The sequence below is a fragment of the Diadema antillarum genome, unplaced genomic scaffold (genome assembly GCF_040938485.1).
Source record: "Diadema antillarum isolate AM-2024a unplaced genomic scaffold, OU_Dant_1.0 seq00001687_RagTag, whole genome shotgun sequence".
In the NCBI taxonomy this organism is placed as follows: Eukaryota; Metazoa; Echinodermata; class Echinoidea; order Diadematoida; family Diadematidae; genus Diadema; species Diadema antillarum.
In genome coordinates, this window is record NW_027272382.1 from 217696 (window position 1) to 244604 (window position 26909).

A 26909-nucleotide genomic window follows, 5' to 3' on the forward strand; every position below is an offset into this window, starting at 1 on the left:
ATGAAATATATTTGAATCGTCAGCAAATAGTCTAAAATTAAAAAATGAAGTTGAATTTGGTAGGTCGTTTATGTATATTAAGAAGAGCGTTGGCCCGAGAACTGATCCTTGTGGTACACCACACTTTAAGGTATTCGGACTACTGACGGTTTCCTTGTAACATATTACTTGTAGTCCAGCGGATATAGAAAAAAATCATGCACTTTATGGTAAAAGCACCATACTTGGTACACATGTACATGATGCCAATATAAGTCATTTCTGATATGGAAGCCACTCTGATTCTCCCTTTGGCGGCCGTGGCGGCCATTTTTCAAAATGGCCGCCATGTGATATAGCAATGATGTGTATTTTGGAAACTATAAGTCCGATTGTCGTGATTCTTGTACCAAAGTATAGGTTTTGAGGGTCAAGGATTCCAATAAAATAATTTTTGAGAGGATAAAACCATGGCAACCTACTTATTGGTGGCCATTTTGAAAAAATATGGCCACCATGTTAGATAAAAACATATCCTTAAAACGTATGGACAAAGGGTCATGACTCTGGTACCAACTTATATGTTTTTGGGGTCAAGGACTCCCATAAATTCAACTGTAAGTGAATATGAATCGCTTCATCCTACGTTTTGGCGGCCATTTCAATGCATATGGCTGCCATACAACAGAAAATGAATATTGTATACCTTCGAACTCAAAAGATATATAATCACGATTCAAGTGTAAAAGTATAGTTTTGGGGTGAAGGTTTTCAATTTAATGATGTTTTAGCAAAGTGAATAGGTTCATCACATCCTTTGTTTTGGCGGCCATTTGATAAATATGGCCTCCCTCCAGTTATATAGCGTACGAGTGTTATGAAAGCGGGATGCCCATTGTGGATTGATTCTGGTGTAAACGTTTGTTTTAGAGTTCAACAATTACTTATTCACTCATTTTTAGTATTCTAATGTGGAACATCTGGGCATAGTTAACTTTGGAAGCATTTTGGAAAATATGCTCAACTTCCTTTATAGGATTTATGTGTGTACAGTGTATGTGAAAAACATGATCTTCACAATTTCATGTCTGAAGTACATATTTCTCACGATTATACAGTTTCTAGAAATATAGACTCTCGCTTTCTCTGGTCCCTGGACCATGGAATGAAAATCATAGTTTCCAACCAATATAGTACATCTGTTTCCTTTGGAAATATGACACTAAGTGTGAGAAAACTTCTAAAGCTTATTGGGTCACTTACATAAAATGTAAACACACTACAATTATGTATGCCTGTGATCTTCACAATTTCCTGCCTGAAGTACATATTTCTCACGACTATACAGTTTCTAGAAATATAGACTCTCGCTTTCTCTGGTCCCTGGACCATGGAATGAAAATCATAGTTTCCAACCAATATAGTACATCTGTTTCCTTTGGAAATATGACACTAAGTGTGAGAAAACTTCTAAAGCTTATTGGGTCACTTACATAAAATGTAAACATACTACAATTATGTATGCCTGTAAAATTCATGATTGACCAGGCTGTTCTGATACTTACAACTACACTGAATCTTATACATCAAACGATAAAGTAAATACAATAGGTAGTATACAATACATCTTTATAGGTTTACATCTAATTGTAATTTGCAGCGTAGTGGGTAAAGAATCAGCCTCATGAAAACAAATCAGATCTTCTGCCAAAGTTTTGTATCCTATACCAACATCATTTCTTATAGACAAAGCTGGACATGATAGGTTTTTTGTGTCATCATCTTGACATATGAATATGATGTACTTGGTCCAATCTGTTTCTTTCCTGGGAGCTGGTTTGTCTCGGTTGAAATGAGCTTTGCTTTTGAAGCCATGTTATTCTACAAATAAACCCAATTACCAATTACTTAAAAAGATAACATTTTATGTAAATGTGCTTCACAGACGTAAAGCAAAAAAAATTATGTGTACATTTTTTTCTAGAAATGTGACAAACATTTTCGTTAAATGGATTTGTGGTTGTGAATTTTACCTTTTGATGTACAGTAATTTGTAAAGAACAAGAACAAGGAAAAATCAAATCATCTGTTTCTGTGTGTAGTTCTACTCTGAATACATTACTTGTTATAGTTGATCTATATGCATTAATTTTTATCAATGATTTTAGCCTCTTGAACTGAATTTCACCCTACCCTAACCCCAAAGAAACTATACAAATATATATTTCATGCATTTGCCATTCTCATATGGAATAAGGATTAAGGTTTCATAATTCAAAAGCAACTTCTTCAGGTAAATGGACAGTGGGCGTTTCAACGCAATTTTATAACATAACAGCACCCATCCAAAATATAAACTACAAAAAAAAAATTATGCTAATCTATGAATTTAAGGAAAACCTCAAAGAAATACAAATGTTGGGATTCATAATTATTGGAAGATAAAACTGCAGAATGAAATATTCAGTATATCGATCTTTCTACTTACCATCAGCACCAGTAGAAATACTGAAGACATTCTCCAAAGCGCACCTGCATCTACATAATTATGCATTAACGTTCATCACTGCTCATCAATGGATGATCAGGAACAATAATTGTTTTGGATTGTCAGAGCTCATTCGATTCCTTAATGTGATTCCTTATAATTTTGTGTAACAGTTTTGACAAGGTCATACTATGAAATAATGAAAAAGACCTGAGAACTTTAGAAATCAATAGGTCTTATTAGACTGCAATAATCATATTTTGTGGCTGGAAACTATGACATTACACTTATTGTGCTCTCCTGTCTATGCATCCAAAATTGGGGGAAAAGTCTTCTATTCCATTCTCACCATTTACTCTACCTAACTGATATTCAACATAATTATCTTTATAGTATTCCAGTTATGTAACAATTGTACTTATGTGATGTTCAATACCTATACTTGAATAGTGAATGTGATAGAGGTATGATCAATCAACAACAATCAATGAAAAATAAAGAACTAAACGTCGCAACAACAAAGGAGGTTCATTTACCAATAAAAGGTGAACGATTCTTGTCAATGGGACAATACATATGGCAAGTGAGGGTGTACGGGTATATATATATATAATAATAATTATATATGGTGGCCCCTCAGAAAACGGAAAGGAATGTTTTTTTCGAAACCAAAACGAAATTGTCCAATTTGGTTGAGTTCTTTTCTTTCTAGACATGTTTTTGTTGATCATTAATTTTTTACTTTATTTTATCAAAGTTCAGCAACGGAGACTACCCAACAATTGAAGGTGAATTTTCGACAATAATCCTATTCAAGCATTCCACATTGTGATGTGCGGCCTCAATTCTTTGTTAGTCTCCCAAGGCAGTGGCTTTTGTTCGACGCTGAAATTTGTTGAATTGAGCTAAGAAATTTACGCTCAACCCGTCTTTACAAAAACATCTGTAGAATAAATACTACTCAACCAAATCGGATGATTTTGGTGTCATTCTTCTTCTAGATAAATTCTCTATAACTTTATGTCATTCATTTTTGCATAAAGTAATGCAAATGTGCAAATTATTTGCGAAAACTTGCGTTTCCATTAATTCTATGCCACACTGTATATAATGTGTGTGTGTGCGTGTGTGTATGTGTGCGTGTGTGTGTGTGTGTGTGTGTATATACTCTATGTAGTGTCGCAGTCATATTTATCAAAATGGACCTGAAAACGAGATGTGTTAGTTCTATTCAGATCAGCAAATGCTTGTTCAAAATCATTGACCCAATTAGTTTCAAAGACGTACAGTATAGTATTGCGGTGGCCATGTTTTAAAATGGCAGCCAAAACATATCGGATGTGATGGTTGTATACACGAAAAGATGTATCCATATAAATAATTGAACCTCAAAAACATATTTTTGTACCAGAATCATGAAGATGCATCCATTGGTTTTAAAGATATATGAATAGAATGTAGAGCGGCAGCCATGCCTTTTTTTCAAAATGGCCGCTAATAAGTAGGTTACCATGGTTTTATCCTCTCACAAATTGTTTTATTGGAATCCTTGACCCTCAAAACCTATACATTGGTACAAGAATCACGACAATCGGACTTGAAGTTTCCAAAATACACATCATTGCTATATCACATGGCGGCCATTTTGAAAAATGGCCGCCACGGCCGCCACAGGCAGAATCAGAGCGGCTTCCATATCAGAAATGACTTGTATTGGCATCATGTACATGTGTACCAAGTATGGTGCTTTTACCATAATGTGCATGATTCACCCTATATGTGCTCTATATCCGCTGGACTATTGTGATCGATTCGCAAGATAACTCTGAAACCATTGTAAAGGTTTGCCGCGAATGCCATAAAAACTCAACTTGCTTAAGAGGATCTTGTGGTTTATTGTGTCGAAGGCCTTTTGGAAATCAATAAATACACCAATAGTGTGTTTACCTTTATCGATAGACGTTAGAAGTGAATTCACAAGGTTGATTACAGAGAGCTTAGTACTGTATTTTTTACGGAAACCGTATTGATGTTTGTATAAAATATTGTGTGCGTCCAAAAAATCCACCAACCGATTGTTAACAATTTTTTCAAAAATCTTAGCAATTACTGGCAATACTGAAATTGGTCTGTAATTGCCCGGTTCTTCCCTAGAACCTTTCTTGTAAATTGGAGTAACTTTTGCAATTTTCAGAGCATCTGGGAAAACTCCATTTTCGAGTGACAAATTGAAGATATAAGCCAGTGGCTCAGAAATTAGATGCGCTGAGTCCTTGAGCAAACGTATTGGTATATTGTCAAAACCATGTGCTTTCCTTTTATCCAATGCCTGGAAGTAATTGCAGATTTCCCCAGGTGTAACTGGTGCCCAAAATAATGATTTTTCATTTCTCAATGAGAGATATTCCATATGATTTCCACTCTCTGCTGGAATCACTTCTGCTAACTTTGGGCCAATGTTCACGAAAAAGTCATTGAAGGTCTCAGCTATATCTTTTTCTGTTGTGATAATCTTTTCTACTCCATCAGTATTTGTTACCAATTTATCCACTTCAGTATTCTTTTTACCTCTATTTCCGCCATTCAGTAATTCATTGACGGTTTTCCAGGTTTTGCGAGTATCATTCTTATGCTCATGAAATAAATTACTGTAATACATTCTCTTTGCATTTTTCAAAACAGTTCCAAGAGTATTTCTGTATCTTTTATACTTTGCGGTAGGAATTCCTTCAAAGTTTACTGCCTTGCATACCTTATATAACTTATGTTTTTTGTTGATAGATTTTAAGATTGCAGAAGTCACTCATGGTTTTCTAGGGGAGTTTCTCTTTTTGCCTATAAAAACATTTTGAATCGGCGCATGCTTGTCACATATGTCTTTCAGAAATTGATAAAATGTCAAGTAAGCAATGTTAACATCACTGCATCTATAAACTTTACTCCATTCTACTTTGCCCAAATCCTCACAGAATAAAGCAGCATCATAGTTTCTATATGACCGTATAGTCTTTTTGGTTGGGCTTTTCTTGCTTTCACTGGACAAATGTTCAAAAACGACAAATACAGGAAAATGATCGCTCAAATCAGTTTCTATGATCCCCGAGTGCATTCTGAATTGAGAGATGTTGGTATATATGTGATCAATAAGAGTTGAGCTGTCCCTAGTCACTCTGGTGGGAGATGCGATTATTTGATGTAAACATATGCTCTCCAGGGAGGTCAATAATTCGACAGCTTTACCATCTAAACTTGTTGGTATTAAATTCACATTGAAGTCACCAACTAATATGACATTTGACTTGTCAACTGACAAATTATCAAGAACACTCAACAAGCTATTCTGGAATTGGTCCAGATCTGTATTTGGTTTACGATAGATAATGCCCACTACAATTTTGCGCTCTATGTTAATTTCTATCCATAAACTTTCTGCAAACATAACTCTATGATTTAACAGGTTATATTTCAGTGTAGAATTAATGTAAGCTCCCACACCACCTCCTCTTAATCCACCATCTCGACATTTGGCTTCAAGACTATAACCATTTAAAGAGAAAATATCTGTATTGGAAACATTCCAAACTTCTGACAGTGCAATGATATCAAATTTGAAATTCAACGTATATTCAAAAAGAAGACTAAGATCACTGATATTTTTAGGAAGCGATCGTATATTTACGTGACATATGCTAAAAGAATCATGTAATTTGTCCTGAAAACTGCTGTCAAAAAGATTAGGGTCTATATTATATGAAACAATATTGGGTATATGATTGTCATCCATAGATAGTATGGTGCATAGTGTAAACTAAACGGCATTTCACTAGCAAACAGTTACAAGATTCGAAGCTTGAAGTCGTCATACTTGACATCATCACACCCAATGTCAAACAAGTCATCAGGTGATCTGAGTGTCACAAAGTCATTGTCTCCCATCTTGCAAACGATGTTTCCCTGTCTCGTTGTCACCCCCTTCACAGTCGGTGTGTTCTTTGCTCTCATCAGGAGAGCATAACGGAGAGGTGTTAAATCTTCGTTAACAAACACGCCCTTATATTGTGCTTTGCCTTTGAGTTTGAAGCGGGCATCGAAGAACTTATCGCGTACTCTCCTGGTGAAACCGCACAAAAGACCGACGGGCCTTTCCTCCGGAACCTCTTTTTCCGATGCGATAGCAGTTGCATTAGCTGTATGTGAACTAGATGCCATGCTTACAAAGGTGACAAGGAAATAATAAGAAAAAAACCCCACTTCATTCCAAAGTCCTAGGGAAAGCGTCATTTATTATTTGGATGCACGAATACACCGGGCTAATGTTCGAAAAAAAGATGTACTGTATATCCCACCTTCGCTCCCGATTCAACCCTCCTGGAGTTCATCGCACTGGTTGCATTGATATATGGAAACTACAGTATAACTTATATTGTTTGACAAAGTGGAGAAAAAACAGTGGAATTATAGGCGCTCACTTGTAAAAAGAGCGAAAAATTAAAAAATAAAACAAACAAGTGTTTTGCTGAGGAGGGTGAAGCGGGCGGAGGAGGGATGGACAAATATTTCATACTAGGCATGTGTCGACAAAAAAAAAAAATCAAAAAAAAAATCAGCATGTACTGTACATGAATTTGTACTGCACACAAATTTGAATACCATTTAACATAGTTTCCAAAGATTTGATTCAGTTCAAAATCCTAACGAAATATCTTAAGGGACATGTGTACGTGATTGCAGAATATTAAGCTTGTACTCTTAACCTGTACGTAATGGTAGACAACTGATGATTTAACTAAATTCGTCATTTTTGTGGAAATATTGCTCTTCCGCTAAACACTTTCTTAACTTTACGCGCATTTTACAGAAACTCAATATTTTCACCTCTTATTTCACTATCCCATACTTTAATCCTCACTCCCAAATAATAATATACCTTTTTAAGATGTTTCTCATCTGGGCAGTTTCTGTAACCCAACAAACATAGCATAGTTTTCATCACGGAGGTTCGCGTGTAGCTCACGGACGTTCGGAACAAACAAGATATTGAACAATGCAGCTCTCTTGAGTTGGAAACGCATTCTACTCACAACAAACAGCAATTTCATGTCGAGAACAAACTCCTCTGCAAAATCCTGAATAGATATTACCAATTCTCAATTATATAAGCTTGTTTATCTTTTCATACTGAGGAATCAAAGAAAACAATTTTTCCATCTCTTGTAAATGAAAAACGTACGTGTAATCTCAGTGACGTAGTCCATCCTTGAGAACGAATATATTTATCAAAATTTCGTTATCAGGAAGTAAATATTCAGGTCCTAGACTTGTTATATAAAGTCTACAATGCAAAATTGCTTTTTATATAACGAACATGGTCACAGCTAAAATTATGACAAAGAATTGATATAGAAAAAAACAACAGAAACGTGCTTCGTTATAGAAATACGAAGTTTAGCTGGGGAGGGCAAACGAATACGTTAGGAAGAAATCCCTCTGTGTTTGCTCCTTGTGTTACACACTGTTACCGAGGAGAATTTGTGTTATTATATTAGTCAGAAATGATAGTAGGTTCGATACTGCGAAGTTTTGTCATAACAAGACACAAAAAGTCCATATAACTTGGATGGATGTTTGTGACTTCTGATTTTTGATTTGATTTGATTTGATTTTATTGGTTCCTGCATTATATCATTGCTCATGCAGATACATACACATATATCATATACATTGATGGTACCATACATACAAATGGATATACATAAACATTAATTGCTAACAAGGTAAGTTTCTTCATTACCTTTAGAATGTACAGCAATACAGTTTCTTCATTGCCTTTAAAATGTACAACAGAACATAATTATCAGTGATGCAATGAATAACGCAGAAGGGCTACAGCTTAAGCATTGCTTGATTTGCATGCAGCCCTCGTACATGATACATAACATATAGAAAAATAAGGGTAGGGATGACTTGCATACAGATAGGATAGGAGAAAGGAGAGAGGAGAGGTCTGTCTGCTTTCGCTAATACACAAAGTGAGATCACCTGGATCACTGAATAGTAAAGCATGGCAAAGTATTTTCTCACCGAGGTACAGGTGAACAGTTACAGGTCATGGTCGGTTACATAACATTACGCAATGAATTCTGAACGGCGATAATTCAACAAGGGATTTTCACATACCATACAATTGCAATGACATTATAAGATCACTGATATCCAGAGAGCAGCATTGTCTTTACAGCTTTCTTGAAAGAATACATAGACTTTAAAATTCGAATTTCTGAAGGAAGAGAGTTCCAAATATCAGGTCCAGTGTGTCTGATAGATTTCAGAGCCATCACGGTTTTAGGATTTTGTAGATGAAATTTATCAGATTGTCTTGTGGGATAAGAATGTATATCCTTGTTTAGCTGAAATAATGAGAAGAAAGAAGATGGCAACTGACCGTTATACAGACGAAACATAAACAGTGAATTTTGCAAAAAATTAATATCATTTACCTTTAGTGTTTTTAATTCTACGAACAAAGGATCTGAGTGGTCCCAATGACCTGAATTGGTACATATACGTATAGTTTTCTTTTGTAGGAGCAATATACTGTCAATGCGACTTTTCGCAGTTGCCCAAACAATGTTACAATATGAGATATTCGACAATATCAACGAATTATAAAGCATAAATAGAATATTCTTTGGGACATAATACTTAAGCTTACAGAGTATACCAACATTACGAGACACTTTATCTGAGATGTATTGCACATGAGCATTCCATTTCATATTTTCACTGATATATATTCCAAGGAATTTGACACTTTCTTTTTGCTCCAATAATATACCATCCACCATTATATTCAATTGGCGCATTTCATTTTTATGCTTCTTATTATGAAAATAAATAAGATTTGTCTTTTTTAAGTTGAGTGAAAATCTATTGCTCTTAAACCATGTAGATAATTTCGGCAATTCAGTATTAAGAGTTCTTAAAAGCGACTGAAAGTCAGAATTGGAACAAAATACATTGGTGTCATCGGCGAACAGAATATATTGCAGTAACTTAGAGGAATTTGTAATATCATTTATATACACTAGAAATAGTAGTGGTCCCAATATGGATCCTTGTGGGACGCCACAATGTATGGCTAAAACTTCAGAGTTTACCGATTCATAGTATACGTATTGTTGTCTATTTGATAAATAATCTTCAAACCATTCCAGTGGAATGCCACGAACGCCATAACAATGTAATTTGCGTAAAAGGATAGTGTGATCAAGAGTGTCGAATGCCTTGCTTAGGCCCATGAACACACCAATGACATGTTTTTGTTCAGCTAAGGCAGTCGACACTCTGTCATACAACTGGGCTAGTGCCATATCAGTAGAGTGAAATTTCCTGAAACCATATTGGTCTTGGTTCAGTATATCATTTTGTAATAAAAAATCATACAGTCTGTTATAAACAAGTCTTTCTATGACTTTAGAAAGATTAGGAAGAATAGAGATAGGTCGGTAATTCGAAACAAAAGAAGAGTCATCTTTTTTGTATATTGGAATAACTTTTGCAATTTTACATGCGTTCGGAAATACACCAGTTGACAACGACAAATTACAAATATGTACTAAAGGTGTCAATATACTCCCAACAATCTGTTTTAAAAAAGACGTGCTCATTTCATCATGACCACATGTATGACTAGATTTTATAGAATGCACAATATCAAGGATCTCATTAAAATCTGTTGGTTTGAAAAATAATGAATTATCGTTTGACGTGCCCAAGTACTGCGAGAAATCTGTCTGTGTATGATCAATCTTAGAAGCTTGACTAGGACCTACATTAACAAAGTACTCATTAAAACAACATGCTACATCTTTAGGATCACAAAACGTTTGTCCATTATTCGTAATTTGAGATGTTGACACCTTCTTTTGCTTACCAATGACGTCGTTAATAACCTTCCAAGTGGCTGACATATTTCCAGTAGCATTTTCAAAAGCTTCCGTATAATACATTCTGCGGGAAAGCCTGATAATCTGTGTAAGTTTATTTCTGTATAATTTATATCGATTAACATTATCATTATCAGGATGCCGTAAACTGTTTTTATATAAAACATTTCTTTTCTTAATGGAACGAAAAATTCCCTTTGTTATCCATGGATTTTTGATTTTTTTATTGTTTTTCTTTGCAATTGTGGGGATATGTTTGTTAAAATAAGAAAGGAATATATTCCAAAAGGTGTCATAAGCAATGTTTGGGTCTGCAGAAATTAATACATCATCCCACGTTTCCGTGATTAAATCATCGTTGAGTAATGATATATTTTCTAGAGTGAATTTCCGCTTCTTTTTACGTTCTTTCTGCTTAACATAAGAATTCTGTGTGTCGCCACAAATGAAAAATATAGGTAAATGGTCAGAGATATCACTATACAAAAGACCAGATTTCGAATAATCTGTGTCAATATTCGTAAAAATATTATCGATCAACGTTGATGAATTGACGGTAATTCTCGAAGGCTTATCAATTGTGATATTACAAAAATTTGCTTGCAAGATATTGCAAAATCTATTTCTAAGAATGTGCTCCTCTTTCAAAAGATCAATGTTAAAGTCACCCATAATATATACATCTTTGTTTTCTTGATTGATCAGCTCTAATAAGACATCAAAATTATCTAAAAATGAATTACTATCTGTATGAGGGGGCCTGTATATTACACAAAATATTATGTTTTTTCTATTATACATATTAATTTCAACACATGTGCAATCAAATTCATTTCCATTGTATGTCAAATCAGGCCTTTCTTTATACGATAATATGTGTGATAGGAACAGGGCGACTCCGCCTCCCCTTCCGCATTTTCTATCAGAACGGACAACAGAATACCCATCAATGTTATATAAAGGGGGAGATTTGTCGTTAAGCCATGTTTCTGTGATGCCAATAGCGGAGAATTTCATATTTATCGTAGACAATAATAATTGCATATTTTCATAATTTCTTAACAGACTGCGGGCATTTACATGTAATAAACTGAAAGAATGCTCGTTATTAATAAATTCTGAATTGAACTCATCCGGCAAATAATATCGACACTGGACATTTTTATGTAAACATGGATTAAATTCATCCATATTTCAAAGGAGGACAACATATGGACCATAACGTTACCATCAGCAGTTGTTTAAAAGTTGCCGAAAGCAGACAAGAAGAGAAGGAAGGCATATAGCAAGTCATACAGAGTGTAAATTGTTTACGAAGTACTGTCAAGAGTAGTGGCCGCATCGCACAGGTGAGATGTCACAGTAAAGATCATTTCTACATCAACTCTCCCTGTACATATATATATAAAGTCAAAATATCTTTGGAAATATTCTATTTACATTGGTAAGCCTGTACACAGCATGATATTTGATTACATAAGTACACATGGATATTCATATTTGCCGGGGTGCAGACTTAGAGGTCGTCAGAGAAAGAAAGGCAGAGAGGAGGATGATCGGAGAAAAAGAGAAATAGACATAAAGAAACATGGTTGTGACGTAATGAATTAAACAAGAGATATTGAGAAGCATTATTTATAGTACATACACGCAGGAGACTGTAGTGACCTAACTGGAGGAAATGAAGTTGTGCGGGACTCCAGTTCGGTTCCTCCATTTCCCGGCAAAGAAGCGAAGCTTCACACCGTTCTTGTACAGCTCCTGAACGGCTGTGGACCATTTCCTCTTCTCAGCCAGATCGTCAGCTGTGAGATCGTCTGTCATGAAGTACGCTTCCTTTGCGAGCTTCAGGCGCTGATTCTTCATGATGTCGACTTTCTCGCGGTATGACAGGGTTTTGAAGAGGATGTGTCTGGGTCGATTCTTTGAGGCTTTTCCATCGCGGTGCGCTCTCTCTACCTTGATGTCAAGGCCAAACTTCTCCTTCGTGATTTTCTCGACGAGAGCTGTGCAATCCTCGTCGGCATTGGTGGACTCGGGTATACCCACGATGCGAATGTTGTTCCTCCGTGAGAACCTTTCACTCTTGTTGATGGCTGAGTTGTGCCTCTCCACTTCTGATCGCAGCGCACTGACCTCTTTTTCCAGCTCGCCCATTCTTTTCTCCAGCTGCAGATTCCTGTTCTCGACCGCCGTCACTCTCCTGCTTTCAAACTCGATAGCCTGTCCCAGATGAGTCTCCACCTGTCTGATGTTTTCAATCAAGGAATCCACCGCTTTCTTTATCATCCGTTCGAACTTTTCTGTTGCTTCGTGGAAGTAGCGGGCAATTCCTTCAGGTGAAGTTACGTCATCCCTTTTGTCATGGAGATCTCTTGACATGTCGGGCATGTCGCGGGTATCGGATGGCACGGGAGCTGCGGCCGCTGCTGTTGAAGTGGTCTCGGGGTGGTGGTTTACCCGGGGTGGGCTGGCGGGTTGAGCTGCGGAAGGCCGTCTTCTTGGTGGCGGCGTAGAATTCTTCGGAGAAGGAAGAGTGGCGCCACGGTTTTCCACCCCAGAATCACATTTCCTGTCTTGTTTTACCTTCCTTGGCGGCACCTTCCTTGTCTGGGTACTCATTATGATGTTTTAGTACAGCAGGAGATGTCGAAAACAGTATCCAAAGATTAATATCCAAGTGAAATTCGGGAGAGATGATAAAGTGACGTGTTACTCGCTTGCGGCCATAATTGTAAAAGTTGTATTCGATATTATACAAAAAGGTTTGTTATAACAAACCTTTTGTAGCGCGTCATTTCGGAGGCTCGTTATTCATACAGTTTGTCAATACGAAAATTGATAGAGTTCGTATGATTATGAAGCTTTTTTATTCGGTAAATGATAGGAATCTCTGAAGGTTAACCGAAGGCTTATTAATTGGAACATGAAAAGTTATGTTCGCTTATCCAAATGTGGAGACACAAGTTAACAACTAAAATCCTCCAATTTCAAAACCTCATAATAACCGTTTTCACCTAAACGAATATAAGGCCCATTCCAGTTTTAGAAGAACGGACCTAAAAATAATGATCCTTAATATCTATTTTTCGAAGAACATTTCTAATAGCAAACCTCCTAAATTAACTACATTTTTTTTTTCATTTTGGAATAACAATCCTTTGGACATCGAAGTAACGAATCTTTGGAAGAGCGAACGTATCAAAGCGCAACCTTAAACCCATTCTTTTTTATTTACTTTTTATTACTTTTTTAAACATGTGTTTTCAAAGTAAGCACAAAAGCACAAGCAAATTGACGATCTCTCTGTCTCTTAAATGTAAAATGAAAAAAAAAAATCTTGGAAAAATTACAAATGAATATTGCTTTTCATTGATGAGTATAAAACAACACCATGTGATGATAAGCGGAGGATTTGTGTGTTTTCATCAGACAATAATTGTATACTGCATGATTTTTGTTCGCTTGTGACGGCATTTCGATGAATAAAAAACATAAACAAACAAACAAAAACTTCTCCAGAGGAATTTGGTATAACGGAGTGCACTGGCAATTCTTTTCTCTGTGTTTTGGAGCTCGATCCCTTCTCTGTTTCTCAGTCATTTTCATTCAACTGCTTCCACGTCCTTTTGAAACTTTTCCGTTTCTTATTCAACACATGCTCATTACAGACTTCTTCCGTCATTATCCTGAATGTGATTGCGTAGCACTTTTCGGATTTGTTTTGTTTTGTTTTGTTTTGTTTTTGTTTTCTGTTTGGTCGCAGCATGTTCAGGTTATTAAGGGAATGAGAGAAAAATCGTCATGAAGAGAAAAATAAGAATGAATTAAGGCATTTAATATCATGACAATTACAGCGAACGTCCGTTATGGAGACCAAAACTGGATGTGTTCTGTTTGAGACGGCAGCTACCATACTCAAAAGATAAACACTTGGAGCACCTGTCACTAAAAAGTGGCACTGATCCTCTTTCTCCTACTATGTAATCCACTGACTTATTCAACCAACGAACATTCGTGAAAAAAACGTTTTCCGTTTGTTATTACAGGTAAATTGAGTGGTGAACGCTATTCACTTTCGGGTATGAGCGGCTCGGTGATTTGGTAATATTTTCAACTAACATTAATCTTATGTGCAGTGATATATTTGTAATTGTCAGAAATTTCCTTTCTCGGACAGAACGTCCGTGAGCGAAACTTTCAGAACCTGTAACAGTACAAATTGTCTCCAGAACCTCATTAGAAAGAAATTTAAACGCACAGAAATTACAGATTACGCAAAATTTCATTTTCCTATAACTTTGTTTTAAGTGTTTAGCTGTTTTTTTGTATAATTAGAGGGAAAACAAGCGTAAAATTGTGAGTAGATTTTCAATTGTTTGTTCATCATGATCACATAACGCCTTAAAAATTCTGAAACTACTGCTCTAAACTCATTTTCTACTTTGTAAAACTTTATTTGTCGCTATTCGAACCAAAAGTTTTAAAGAATACAGGACACTTTCGGGACAAGTTATCCCTATCGGAGGGATTGCATACGTAACGGACGTTCTCTGGAATTATCACGGACGTTCGTTCTACTACTAGGGTCATGTTCCAGGACGGATAACTAATCGGCAGAGAGTACCTAGCCTTCCTAACTCTTTCAAAAATTTGAAAAGGTATTGTCAATGCAAATTATAAGAAATTTGACATCCTTACAACATATGTATTGCTCAGAGGGGGATCAGGAGGTGAATTTTCAGAGAAAATATTAATTAATTACTTGGTTTTTGGTGAATTGCATGGTCCAAAAACTGCGGACGAACCTCAATTCGCTCCAAAAATGGCATGCAGCTCCTCGGCTAGAGAGCCAAAGGTAAAATGCACCTTCGCCATCAAAGCAAGATGGTGTCCCACTCGAAAACGTGTTAATCATCACGGACGTTCTTTTTTTCTTGGAGGTTCGTCTAAAAATATAATTTCGGTTCCTATTTGACAAAGGATGGACAGAAACTTAAATCGAACATATTATCGTGTTGCTAGATCTTAGTTGATTACGACTCAGAACAATATCGCCAATAACGTTTCATGGGCTACGATCTTTATTAGAAAATAGCGGAAGCACGTCCGTGACGAAAACTGAGTATAATTTTGCATAAAAGAATATTACGTCCCATGTACAGCCAGCAGACGTACAATTTTTGCAGGATATGTTCATTAGGTGGAACATCAAATTTTCGTATACGTTACAGTTGGGACAACAAAGTAGAATTTGCAGCAGCGATAGAAATAAAAGCATCACGGACGTTCGTTAGTTTAGGACTTTGATAATTTAATTGTTCTCTGTAATTTTATACGTGCTCATAAAGTTCTTAAAATTTTGTGGTACATACCCATGATATGTCAGATCCAGAACATGGTCAGATATTAGATGCCACGTACCATTAAAAATGCACATCATTAGTTTGAAAAACAAAAATTATTGTGAAAAAAGCGTTTTTACCTTATTTTTACGCTTTAAGTCTTTGTGAAATGAAAATCTCAGGCAAAAGTCAACCAAACCATATATTTCCTGAAAGGAAATTTACCAATCTTTAAGATGATATGAAAAAATCTGGTTGCTTAGATCATCCTGACGTGTTCTAAGGGAAAGAATGTCATAAGGTACGAAAATTGGCAATTGTACATCGTTCAAAATTCTCACCCATATATATATATATATATATACATATATTATTATGTATATCTACAAACGGCAGTTGGGGGACTGTAAAATGTCAAAACTCGCATTTTCTTAATTGTACAGTTATGCAATTCTGATGTTGCTTCCATGAGGTGCCCCCCCCCCCCCCCCCAATGTCTTGACCCACGGTACGCCATTGAACACCCCCCTCTAAGAAATCCTGGGTACGCCTATGCGCCCATACAAACATTTTTTTCCTTCCTTTTTTAATACTGAAGACATCAGAACTATTCAGTTATAACGTTGGCATATTAATGTATAAATTTTCCACTATTAAGAAGTTATCGGATGTCTTTACTTGTGTGTTCATCACGAAAAAACAAATGTTTCACAGTTATGCTGCCCGCCAAAGTGACGCGTTTCGCCTTCCACGTACTCGATTTACTTTTGTTAAACAAACACACAAACAAACAGACAACCTATAATGTATAAAGGCTCCAGATACTGAAATGTCTATTCACTCGAAATATCTAGCTGCTTGTCCTTATATTTCTTCAAACGCAAACTAAGAAAAAAAACTACATTGAAAGTAAATTATATTGCAGACCACGGAATAATTTGTAATGTTTTATGTGATAATGCTGTGGTATGTCATTTTCCTATCAAACACATTTTGTCAACACGCTGCAGATAGCAATGTCCCCCTCCTCTCCCTCTTTCTCTCTGCCGCTTTCGCACTTTCTCCAAAGAGCTTTACGGAAGGCACCAAATTACTTCATAGCTGTATGTGTCACTTTTTGTGTGTTTTGTTCTGCGAACATAACTTTGTGAAAGTTTTAATGCAATAACAGTTGAATGTATATCTAAGTATTATATACATTGTGTTCTTTCTTTTATCTGTTTCTTCCCAGGATTACCGCCCAGCCACTTGCCCCTCACAAGGGAAGAAGTACTGCAATGCAAACAAGATCTGAAGGCCTTTTATCGTAGGACACGACGCAAGGTCACAGTGGATCCACTCAACCTGATGGAACGTGCTAACTTGGATGAGATTTACACAAATTTGAGTCTAAAAGAAAGCGGTGACATGCGTGAAACACCAATAACGTACGAAGATCTTTTGACTAATGATAAAAGCGGAATCCTTTCTGAGCGCATCTTGATCCAGGGTGAGGCAGGTGTCGGTAAAACTTCGCTTTGTTCAAAAATAGCCTGGGACTGGTGCCATGGAAGGATTCTCCAGGATCTGGATATGGTGATCGTAATTCCGCTCCGAGATGTTACTGTCGACAAAACTATTGGTGCCATTGTGGAGAGATATCTATCTGACTCAAATGAAGCAACAGCACAACAGCTAGATAAATACATTGCAGCTAATCTAAGTAAAATTCTTCTTGTGCTCGATGGTTTTGATGAGTTTAACGAGAAAATAGAAGAAAGCAGCAGAAGTGAAGTCATTCGCATTCTTGGTTTAGAGCAATATAAGACGTGCAGGGTAATAGTTACCACGAGACAATGGAGAAGTCATGAACTCACTATGGTCAAGAGCCTTTCCAAGGCTTACAATTGTATCACAATCGCAGGATTTAGCCAGCAGAACCTGTTAAATTATATCTCGAGATATTTTCTGATCAGAGAGAACGACGCTCGAAGAAAAAGTTTGATCAGTTTTATGGAGGAAAGTGATGTCATCCGGTCGTACATGGTCCCTTTTCCCATCTACTGTGCAATGCTTTGCCTCATGTGGAAGGAATTCAGTGAAGAAAGACGAAAAGAACTGGAAAAAATGCAAACTTTTTCTGAGATTTTTGGAGAAATGATATGTTTTTTGAAAGAACACTATGCTTCGAAATTATGTGACAATATTCAGAATCAGAAGATTGTTGAGGATATACAAGAAGCTGGGAGAGCAATTCAAGCCATAGGTGAGATAGCACTTCTTGGTTTATTAGAAAGGAAGTTTTCATTTTCTCAGGAACAATTCAAAAATTACCAGGATGCCTTTGAAACATGCTGCAAAGTTGGAGTTCTGACAAATGAGAAAGATATCATCAACAGAAAGCGTCGGCGCGATGCCAATATTCAATCTGTTGTTGTCTCAACTGTTTCTTTTCCCCATAAATTGTTCCAAGATTATATTGCTGGTGTACATATTGAGTTTTTATTCGCCAGCGATCACGCTGAATACCACAAGGTAAAAGACAAACTTCTCTCTCAATATGAAGAGTTCCGGCATTTACTCTACTTCGCTTCAGCTTTCCGGAAAGAAGTTGGGTTTGATATCATCGACGGTTTGATAAAGAAAGATGACCAGAATTTCTGCCTTGACGTTGCGTTCGAATGTCATACTGAGGAGGCCAGCAAAGTAGTGGGAGAACGGTGGAAAGCATACGAGTTATCAAGAAGTATGTCAGATCATACAAAGTCGGGCGTTGTGTTCCTTTTGCACTGTAACCAAGTGGTGAGTGATTATTTGAAGTTGGACATCATTCGGTAAATAGAAAATATGTAGAATGCCTTTAAAATTCTGATAGATTTCGTGTGTGCTTTATGAGTGTTTGATAAATCAGTGCGGAAATGGAAAAACCATTAGAATCTCTCATTCCGTTCGATTCATATCTTTGCTAGGAGAAGAAAATATTTTGTTGTTATTATAGTGTCAAATACTTTCAAGAATCTAGTAAGATCGTGCTTGGGATAGCAATTCAATTGTATTCGACGCCTGAGTAGAATAAGACTTACCTGTAAACAACGACAGTTGCCAAGCTGCTACTTCTAGCAAACGATATGACTATGATATTACTGGAAATAGCAGCATGGAAGCAGAGTGCCATACTGCAAGTTCTGTGCATAGTATCTTCATTAGGACACATAACGTCAATGCTGATGTAGTCATGCTTGTTACAATCTGGCTGCTTTTTTTTTTCGTCTTTATTGTGTACGTTTACGCATTCCAACATAACCCAGCGTTTTATTACTTTTATTGAATATTATCACTCACTGTTCGTTCCCGTTAGAAATCGTTACATATTGATGACGGGCATTATGGAAAAACTATTTCACGTTACTTGGCGGAGGGCATGTGTACCAGCAGTGAACTGCGCAAAGCGACAATACTTGGCACACGATTACACTCGGAATTTTACAGGATCGTTGGCGAAAAGGCTTCGAAATGTTGCGTAAGTCGTTATGATAATACAACTTGTACTTCTTCAACACGTTTGATATGATTATACAGAGTGAAATGTATGCGACTACATTGTTTCAAATAAGCATGCATTTTGGAAGAATATTCTTGTTGTAACATATTTGGTGTAATGTATTAGTAATGTTGTGGCGTAATGTAATTGTAATGTTTTGGTGTGTCGGTGGGAGCCAAAGCTTAGATAGGCGATATTACTGAGAGGTGACGCTTTGATATATTATAGTAATTGAAAGTATAATTGTCTTCATTTATAAATCGCTCTGATACATTATAATGCACAGTTTTGATTGTGCTAGAATGAGAAGGTGAGATCATGTGGTTAGTTCCACTTTGAAAGTGGACAGCGATGTTTATGACAAATCGTTAGCAACAGGTAGTGGTTAAACGTATACGTATGTTAATGAATGCATGCTGGCATGGGAGTGATGAAAAGTGAGCGAGAAAACATGGGATGATGATGGCAGAATCATAACATTCAGTTGTTAGTGGGTACATGATTCACTTACATAATAATCATTTTTTGTTTTATTTTTCAGTTTGATGTTCTATTTCTCTATTTGTACGTCTGTTTTGTTGACTCTTTTGGCTTTAGATTCAAGAGCTGAATGTGTCATTGGTCAGCTTGGCTGACGATGCACAACAGCCCACGATGGAAAACCTCACCCGATGGGTCTGCACTATGCCAAATCTTTCGCACTTCTATCTAACATGCCCCTACTTTCCCGACAGTTTCTTCAAATGTGCAGCCGACTTATCGTCATCATGTCAGGTGCGTCACTTTCGACTATGCACGAAATTGATATAATAATAATAATAATAATAATAATAATAGTGAGACTCTTGTAGAGCGCACATTTCTACCTAAAAAAGATACTCAAGGCGCTATAGAACAGAGTACATATTGTGTCACGTTACAACAGTATCACAGAAAATAATAAGACAATAAACCAACAAACAATATATACGTACACATACATTACATACAGGCATACAATATTGTCAATTCAAATTAAAAATATACGTCTTGAGATTCTTTTTGAAACTATCAATGGAAGATGCTTCTCTGAGAGATTTTGGTAGGCCATTCCATAGTTTTGGGCCCATATATGAAAAAGCCCGATCCCCCCCCCCCCCCAATTATGCTTGATTCGAGGTACCTGTAATTTTAGCGAGTTTGATGAACGTAGATTACGTGGTGGTTGGTGAAGATGAAGAGTATTTTGAAGGTAGACAGGGGCAAATTTGCGCAATGTACGGTAAACAAGAAGAAGAATCTTGAAGTTAATACGTTTTTCAACAGGAAGCCAGTGTAGGGACCGAAGTATTGGGGTAGTATGCACAGTTTTCTTCTTGAAAGTAAGTAATCTAGCGGCACAATTCTGAAGACGTTGCAGTTTACTGAGTTCTTTTTGTGGAAGACTGCAAAACAGAGAATTGCAGAAATCTAGACGAGACGAAATAAGAGCATGCATCAGTTTTTCTGCTGCTGATCTAGTTAAATATCTCCGAATTGAGCAAAGGTTACGCAAATGAAATCGTACAGATTGGGATACATATGAAATGTGGTCTTTGAATGTCAGATTTGCATCATAAACAACACCAAGATTACGAACTTTGTTCGAAGGCTTGATATTACTATTGCCGATTCTAACAAAACATGTATCAGAATTCACCTTAGACAACATCTGTTTGGATCCTATCAGAATAAATTCTGACTTACTGTCATTAAATTTGAGACCATTTCTTTCCATCCATGCCTTAACATCATCAATACATAATTCCAATCGTTTTACAGCTTCAGTGAGTTCAGTCCTGGTTGGTGAAAAGGATACAAATATTTGTATATCATCTGCATAACAGTGATACTGAATGTCGTGTCTTTCAAAAATGTGTCTAATCCTTGAAAGATATAGTGAGAATAGAAGTGGTCCACCTACAGACCCTTTGCGGGACTCCGCAAGTAAGTGCAGCCGGATCAGAGTTACTGTCATTGATCGTAACATATTGTGAACGGCTGGCAAGGTAAGATTGAAACCACTCTAATGCAAGTCCTGTGACACCAACAGATCTGAGAGTCTGGGTGAGAATGGAATGGTCAACAGTATCAAAAGCTGCCGACATATCAAGTAAAACAACAGCAGTGATATTCCCAGCATCCATTTGTCTCAAACATTGATCAGTTAGGTCAGTAAGTAATGTCTCTACACTATGATCAGGGCGATACGCTGATTGGTGGCTATCAAGAAAATCATTCTCCTGCAAGTAGTCTCGTAGGCGTGAAAAGGAAACACGTTCCATAACTTTGCTAACAAATGGCAGGTTTGAAATTGGTCGATAATTGTTTAACATGTTCTTATCTAAATGAGGTCTTTTGAGGGTTGGAAATATCACCGCTGTTTTCAATTCATTTGGCACAACACTTGCTGCAAAACTGCCATTTATTATGCTCGTAATGGCAGGGGCAGTCACTGATACACATTTTTTTATCAGATCCGTACAAAAAGGGTCTAATTCACATGACTTATTTGGAGACTTCATAATCATATTCTTAACCTCAGGTACAGACGTTGGATTTAGTGAGTCTAATTTTGAAGTAGTTGCAACTTCAGCTTCACTTTTAACCACACTGACACATGGTAAGGATAAGCGTATATTCGCTATCTTATCAACGAAAAACCGATTAAACTCGTTAGCCAACTCTTTGTCAGAATCATGCTCAGGTAGAGGGGATTTCTGTTTTCTGCCAAGAAGCTTGTTTACAACCTGAAAGAGTTTCTTCGTGTCTTTACCACAGTCATTAACTTGTTTAGAGTGATATTCAGTTTTCGCTTTCCTGAGTAGTGAACGGACATACTGACGTTGTTTACAATACAACTGCCTATCAATCTCTAACAATGATTTCCTCCATTTTCTTTCTAATTGCCTTCGACGCAGTTTCGCACTTGTAATTTCTTCATTGTACCATTGAGTGTTTGGGCGAAGGGTAATACAGCGCTTCTGGACAGGGGCGTACTTGTCCAGAACCATCGACAAAGTAGAGTTATAATTGCTAATAGCTTTTTCAACATTTTCAGCACTTGAGCAGATAAAAGGCAGAGATTCCATCATCGGATCTTCACGCAGCATACCAACGTTGATTGATCGCACTTTCCGGGTTGATATCATTTTCTTGTAGGAGATTTTGACAGGAGTGTTGATTTCACATATTATGGCAGCGTGGTCAGAGATGCCCTCACAGACCCTGATATTTTGGACGGTTGTCACATCATCTTGCCTTGTCATGAGCAAATCAAGTATATGCCCTCGGGAATGGGTGGCTTCTTGTATATGCTGCTGAAGATTATGACTAGCCATCAGATCTGTGAACTTCTTGGTATTAGGCGAAGGTAGATCCATCTGAATGTTGAAATCACCTGATACTATGAGGTCACTTCTCCGTGGAAGTTGTTCATCCAGAAGAGTAGACAATTCTTCAAGGAATTCATTGAATTGGTTTGGATTAGGAGGTCTATATACTATCATTAGGTGAACATTCCTTGTCTTATGCAGAATTTCAATCTGGATCAACTCGAAGGTGTTATAGTTGCATGAAGAGCTGATGATTTCATGTTCCAGATTGCTCCGGATGAGTACTGCAACACCGCCGCCTCTCTTGTGCTTACGTGGAACATGTCGGAATAAAAATCCACTTGGAGTAAGAAGACCAACCGTAGCAACATCATCTGGCGACAGCCACGTTTCGCATACACCAATGACATGAAGATCATTCTCAGTTGCAAAATCAATGAAATCCGCAGGTTTATTTTTCAGTGATCTTGCATTCATCATGCAGAAGGAGATATGCTTTGTTGACTGAGGACGCTGAAAATTTTTCCTCATGACATTGCTCAGTACTTTGCTTTGCTGTGGAATTGGATGTACTAGAGGCAGGAGAACTTGTCTGCTGGTGAGTCATATAGTGCCTATTCAATCTGTTTATACTTTTTCCTCCACAATAAGGCTTTCCTTTCCTTGTAATACCGAGACCAGTTATTATATCCAAAATATTATCATCCAGTTTACACCATTTTCCTGTGGTAGAAGGTGCTAACGATCGCAGGGTGTTGCAGTCATAGGTTTGGCGGGCAGTAGGTGTAGGTAATTCACTCGGCGTATACCTTCTATCAAGGGGCCCAGGATTAGGACTGACATCTCCTGATAAGAGGAGTAAGATGCGATGGGCTGCTATAGAGTTACTGTAATAAGGAATTGCAGCTCCGCAGTATTTTTGTCTCACCGGTATGTGTACGCGCATTGCATAGAGATAAGCGTGCATGAAGTACAAGGTTTCCATGTTCAATGCATATGCATCTTTCTCTCAAAAGAAGAGCAAAGAATACAAATGCTAAACAGCTAGTTAACTCCATGTTTATCAGAGTGGCTCGTTAAAAGTGTCGACGTAATAGTAGGACCATTGTCTTCCTCAGGGTATGACTTGATGACGTCACAACAGAATCATTAGCTGCTGTCGTTGCTAAGGTGTTGATAACGCGGGTTGAGAAGGGAAGTAATGCTGTTGCGCAGGTTGTTATAGGTGACAGACGCAATGGAGACAACAAAAATATGCGTAGAGATGGTCCACACCATGGAGTGTTGTTATAGGAGACAGGTGAAGGGGTTGCTACAGGAGACAGACGCAGTGAAGATAACAGAAAGATGCGTAAAATCGTCACACACACGGATATGATACCAAAATATAGTTCAAAGTTCAGTAGAGCAAGTGCAACTTCCGCGTAAAGCCAGTGACGTCACAATGAACTCAGTTAGTTAATATTGCGTGATTCTGCCGGTTACGCGCTCAGGGCATGCGCAAGTTTGTTATGAATCAACGCGATAATGTAGAGCTAGGACCAAAAGATTGACGAAAATCAAACATAAAACACGTGACTTACGAAAATCAGACAGGATACATTAACAGTCAATGATTCCTTGTTGAAGAGGATCACTTCCACTTTCCAAAGATATAAAAATGACAGCACAGATCCAGTAAATGATAATAAAAAGATCACGAGTATGCGAGCTCGATCTGCACACGTCCGTCCTCAACAAAGTTTCATATATGAGGAATACATGGTCAGAAGGAGTGTTTCTGAATCATTTACCAAATTAAACACTTTCCCAACAATATGATTATCCTTTCACATCTTTAAAAAAAAAATGTCAATGACAAGGTCGTTGTGTGTCATTTTTCCTGCACAACATCTGTGGAAGATCCATTGGCACGAGTGAAGTTATGAAAATGTTAAAAGTGATATATGGTCTCGAGATTCTTAAGGTGTTCAGATATAAAAAAAAATCAAAACGGTGAACTTTACCATCGTTTATATGCTAAACGCTGACTAATAAAGCGACGTTTAACGACACCAGAATATATTGACACCATGCACGGTCCACTGATTTTTCACATTTCACTTTTGACTGTATTCTATATTCAGGGCACTGTGCATTCAAGGAGAGCAACATGACAGTAATGGAAGAAAAAAGTATAAGGCTCACAGTTGAATTGCGAACTTTTTTATTTTGTTTTCTTCTTCTCCTTCTTCCTCTTTTTCTTTTTCTTCTTCTTTTTCTTCTTCTTCGTTTTCTTCTTCTTCTGTTGTTCCTGCGTTTATAAATTTGTGTAATTGTTTCAAAGGGTGTTCACAGGGTTGGCAATTTAAATAGCCTTCATTGGCATTGGTATTATTGTATACTTTTCAGCAATTTCTGTCTACACGGATAATTTTTGCTTGATTCTTTGATATGTATTCCACAGATACAAGATTTGACATTGATCATAGGCGACTGGAAACAAAAATTTACTTACCAGCAGTCCTCTGCGGGAAAACATTTGGCTGAATGGGTGTGCAGTATGCCTCGTCTCTCGGCGTTCAGCTTGGAATGCTCCTACTTGTTTGATGATTTCTTCTCAACAGCAGCTGATATGGCGCAAACGTGTCAGGTATTCCACCATTGATCATGCATAGTTCAGATCTGACTAACGGGATGGTGGCCCTTTATCAATTTCCCCTGAATCTTTCTTAACCATTAGTTTTGGTTTGTTGGTGTGTTTTGAGAAAGAAAATGCAGAAATAAAATTCAAAACAAACGAATATTTTATGTTTTTACTAGAAAGCTTTAAAGGAACCATCATGCTTGATTTTGATTATTCGATGCTAAGTATACATGGCCTCTTGTTGCAGAAATAGATCAAATATCTGGTGACATTTTATTTGTTCTGTTAAATTTGTGTGAACTTCACTGTTTATACGAATTCTGCCACGTAGAAAGTATCGACTACCTACTGCATTAGAACAAGCTATATAGAAGGTGTACACTGTATTTTGTGTTACCCTTACCTTCAAGTGGTCATTCAATTAGTTTTAGTTTTTCTTATTTTTTATTATGCAGATTCGCGAACTGTCTTTATCAACTTTCACTGACTCGACTTCAAAGCCAGCTGCAGCAGAAAACTTTGCCAAATTTCTGTGCCAAATGCCCCAACTTGCACGTGCCGATCTCAAATGCCGTACCCTGCCCAGAGAATTCCTCCAAACAGTTGCTTCACAAACCACGAGCAGTAAGGTAAAATAGATATATTGCATTTTGATTGAAAAAACGACAAATAGAAATGAGTGAAGCTTTAATTAGGTTCCCGAGGGTAATATCATATTAAGTAACACAAGTTTTTAATTCTATTATTTATTTACGAGGGCAATAGTCTCTGATGACTGCTCAGATGGTCTGAATGGTTATATTTTATAATTATTTGTGTTTGTTTGTTGTTTGTTGCACTTTTCCTCCTGGCTGGTCCATATACTTTCTGCAATAGATGGTCTTCCATGGGGACCGGTAGTATTATTGTTTTTGGTGAGAAATGAACGAGGCGGCATCTTCTACGTTTATGAGTTGTGGCTCTCTCACGACAATAGTAATTCCCATTGCTGAAATATGATGGTTTCATGTGGAATTACGTACCGCAATTTTGTATCGAAACGACAAAATACCACCACAAGGTGATGGAAAAGAACAAGTATCTAAGTATTGCACTTCATTCAGTGAATGTGGCCTTACACAATTATGTATATAAAATGCGAATTGAAATTTCAAGGCATGCATTTGTTGTTTATTTTTTACTTGTTTCTGGGTGTGATTGTGTATGTGTGTGTGTGTGTGTGTGTGTGAGTGTGTGTGTATGCACGTGATACGCGTTCTTTCATCAAAAAAAAAAATCTACAAAAGTTCGCCAGCCATGGACATGTAGTTTGCACATTCTGACCGAAGAAATCTTAATATTTAAGCAATGTGTGACTCAAATATAATAATGACTGTACTCTCCCAAAATATAATGTTGGAAAGAAAGCCCACATTCTGAAACATGTTGATAATGTGGGATCTATAAAGTTCTTAGACTTATCAAGCAGTGTTTGTACAGCAAGTCGGACAAGAAAAATGTGAAGTCCAAAGTAATAACAATGAAGGGATTATCAAATTAGGCTGAAGGCTGTTAATAGCAGGCCTCGTTAATCCATTCTTTCCATGACCAATGCAAACTTTCTAAGTAATTCCATTATCCTTCCTAAAGTTATTCGACTATATAAGTGAAGA

General features: G+C 37.1%; 1 protein-coding gene across 1 annotated transcript in view; it reads left to right on the forward strand.

Annotated features, from left to right (window-relative positions):
- Positions 1-26909, forward strand: part of LOC139711690 (uncharacterized) — a 46236-nt gene that overhangs the window by 11502 nt on the left and 7825 nt on the right. The window contains exons 6-10 of the mRNA XM_071623550.1: positions 16990-18539; positions 19096-19257; positions 19876-20052; positions 25078-25263; positions 25713-25886. Of these exons, the coding sequence (XP_071479651.1) occupies positions 16990-18539; positions 19096-19257; positions 19876-20052; positions 25078-25263; positions 25713-25886 (2249 nt within the window). The remainder of the gene's footprint in view (positions 1-16989; positions 18540-19095; positions 19258-19875; positions 20053-25077; positions 25264-25712; positions 25887-26909) is intronic.